General features: G+C 36.7%; 1 protein-coding gene across 1 annotated transcript; it reads right to left on the minus strand.

The window, feature by feature from the left end:
* Window positions 1-656: 656 nt before the first annotated feature.
* LOC117100361 lies at window positions 657-2,591 on the minus strand. Its single transcript, XM_033240030.1, has 2 exons — window positions 2,264-2,591; window positions 657-2,059 (listed from the first exon to the last, which is right to left on the minus strand). Exons 1-2 carry the CDS (start codon window positions 2,589-2,591, stop codon window positions 657-659), a joined length of 1,731 nt encoding a protein of 576 aa, XP_033095921.1.
* Window positions 2,592-3,286: the final 695 nt, after the last annotated feature.

Consider the following 3,286-nt stretch of genomic DNA (forward strand, 5'->3'; position numbering starts at 1 on the left):
TTAGATAAGTGGTGGGGCTATTTTTAAGACAATACAAAAAAAGAACCCAAACCATCAACATTTCGCAAAGTTAAAAACAATTGCAAAATTAAATTTATTCTTCAATTAATTTCATTAGATAAGGGATGGGGCTATTTTTAAAATGTTCAGTCCTCAGGAAAGGCATTTCATAATTTTTATGTTTACGAAGTTTCATTGATGAAATATTTTTAGATTTTGGGAACCAGTGACTAAATCTTTTATCGTTGCTAATTTTTATAGCAAACTTTTTGCATAATAAAATCCTACGTTGTGTGAGTGATTCCAGCCCAAGTTTTCGAGATCATCCTGATAGTCAACATAATTGTTTACAAGAATGGACCGACATACACGTTTTTGCACCCTTTTCAAGGAAGTCTCCTGGTAAACTGTAAGTCCCCCAGACCACAGAGGAGCTGCATATTATAGGATGGGCCGTATGTATCCCATGTAGACTGTTAACAGCTCATTATTATTGAAACCAGTCTCTTTTAATTTTCCTAACATGAATAGTTTCCTATTAGCCTTTTTGACCATTAGGTCAACATGATTTTCCCATTTTAGGTCACTGCTTAGAACTACTCCTAGTAGTTTGACGTTATTAGCAACCGTTAAACGGTTATTGGATAAGTGGATGCTTATATCTGGAACATCATTGCGGCCAAAGTAGACTTGGAGGGGTTCCGTTTGATTTTGTTGGTATGTGACCAGACAGAAAGTGAGTCAAGTTTAGCTTGAAGGGAACATTGACCCTCCACCAACCTACTCTCTCCAAGTGTCAGGTCATCAACATATTTCCAGACATGAACATCTCCATCAATAGGAACATCATTTAGGGCAGAATTAATAATGCAAAGAAAAATGATTGGTGCTAGGATAGTCCCTTGCGGGACACCTCCAGTTAAAACTTCCCAATCAGAGTAACAGTTTTTATACTTGCACCTCTGTTTGCGATTTGAAAGAAAGTCAACAACCCACTGCAAGATAGATGGAGAGATACCAACGTTATATAAACAGTTAAAAGCTATTCGGTGATCGATCAAATCGAAAGCTTTGGTAAAGTCTGTAAGAACAAGAGTGCATATTGAACCTCGTTTCTCACAATTTGACATTAAAAAGTTATAAACATCTATCAAGCAGTGGGTCGTGGACACTCCTTTTTGGTTTCCATATTGTTGTTGATTAATAAAAGGGTTAATTGTATCAATCACAAACCTTGACACTCTTTTCTCAGCAATTTTAGCCAAGGTAGATGTCAGGGAAATTGGCCTTAATTTGTTAATAGAATGGGGTGTCTGTTTCGGAAGGGGGATCACATTGGCCAATTTCCACTGCAAGGGCACTTTGCCTTGCGCAAGTGAGGAATTAATGATATGTGTTACAGGTACGCTGAATTCGTAGGCGCATGCTTTAAGCACCTTTTGTGAGATACCATCTGGACCAGTTGATTTCGAAACAGACACCCTCTTCAGATCCTCGTAAATTTCCCATGGGTGGAACTGGGTAGGTGGCACAGGACAAGGGAGATATGCAGGGAGATATTTTGTATCTACTGCATTCTGGCTTTGAGAGTGACTGGTTAAGTGTTTATTTACAACATTAGCGATAGCTATATGGTCACCTTGATTAATGCCAGGGACATGGATGGTAAGAGAGTCCCTGTTCATATTGGAAAACCATTTTACTTGTCGATGCCACCTACCCGGTTCCACTTTCTGAAGGTAACGAACTTTGTTAACATTGTATGAGTTTTTAGCTTTAATAATTTCTTTCCTAACTAAATTTCGATGTATGTTCCTATTCTCTAAATCTCCAATTACATGGGCTCTTTGTCTTTTAGCAATTAGTTCCTTAATTTTGGCAGTAATCCACTTTTTATCAGTGTTGTGTAGTTTCAGTGTTTTAGTGGGGAAGAACTTCTTAATTGCACGATCTATAGATCTATAAAAATTGTTAGTTTTAGATTGCGTGTCTGGGGCATCAAAGACATCTGACCATGTCTGAGACTGCATCCACCTACCGAACTGGTTGAGGTTGGAATCTGAGATTGGTTGGATAGTTATTTTAAGATGATAATTTAATGGTTTATTATTTAATGGTTTAACTAAAACCATTCCGTGGTCACTGCGCCCCATTGGGGAAAGTTATTCAGGAATATGGTATAAGTCATACATATTAGTAACCATTAAGTCTAAAATTGCATTTCCCCTTGTGGAAAATCTTACAATTTGTTTTAAATTATTACCACTACAGAAAGATTTAATTTCAGTTCTATTAAAGTCTCCAGTGATCATAATTCCAGCTTGAGGTTTGTGGGTACGGATAATATCCACTGTTGACTCAATGTGTTCAATCAAAAGTTGCTGATGTGGAGATTCTGGGGGTATATAAACACAGCCGATGATCAAATATGGCGCTGCCCTAGGTATTTTGTGGTGAGACACTAATAACCAAATCATTTCAAGCTCTGGTGGTACTGATATAAAATCAAATATTTCGCATTGCAAGTTGTCCTTAACATATGCCACGACACCTCCGCCACGCTGATTAATTCTGCATTTGCTGAAGGCCATATATGATTGTATATTATACATTTCGGGAGCTGTATGTGGAATTATCCATGATTCGGTTATAATGATGATATCCGCTTCGATGAGCTTAAATAGTATTTCCGCTTCTTTACGTTTATTCAAGATGGACCGGGCATTGACAGTAGCGAAAATAGGGAGAAATGATGGGGCGGACCTTTTCTTTTCCAAATTGGTGTCATGTTTGCCCTTTGATAATTCAACGTTCACAACAACACGAACACGTTGAAAAGATTCATTACCTAAATAATACATGATGTTTATACATGATGTTTATACACATATGCCTTCAATAACATCAGTTAACATTTGGCATAATATCTTGTCTTCTTGATACATTTAATGGAGTATGAATCAATAATTTAATTGTCTCTCTGAAAAACCTGATGACATTGACATGGACATAATTATCGTTAAAGATATTATTGAATTGAATAATCAATTTCATCATCATCCTTATTATTGTCATCATTGTGAAAAGTAGATTTGGAAATACTGCAACAATTCTGCATTAAATAAAAAATGGATATGATGCAGAACTGCTAATAAGGATATTCATAACTTGTCACTTAAACGTCTGAAGACTTGAAACTATTGAAGACACCTTTTTCGGATCAGTTATTTTGCGACCAAAGTTTTGATTTCCCACACTAGCAGTAGTGCATATGGTCTAACCAGGA

This window comes from Anneissia japonica, unplaced genomic scaffold, assembly GCF_011630105.1.
Source record: "Anneissia japonica isolate Jap-2015-1 unplaced genomic scaffold, ASM1163010v1 scaffold287922_len478547_cov175, whole genome shotgun sequence".
Lineage (NCBI taxonomy): Eukaryota > Metazoa > Echinodermata > Crinoidea > Comatulida > Comatulidae > Anneissia > Anneissia japonica.

What these genes read in the sequence shown, in the direction of transcription:
- LOC117100361 (XM_033240030.1), bottom strand. Translation starts at nt 2,591, where the DNA reads ATGGCCTTCAGCAAATGCAGAATTAATCAGCGTGGCGGAGGTGTCGTG. An exon ending in AATTAAATCTTTCTGTAGTG is followed by an intron (nt 2,060 to 2,263) that starts GTAATAATTTAA and finishes AACCAATCTCAG; the next exon opens with ATTCCAACCTCAACCAGTTC.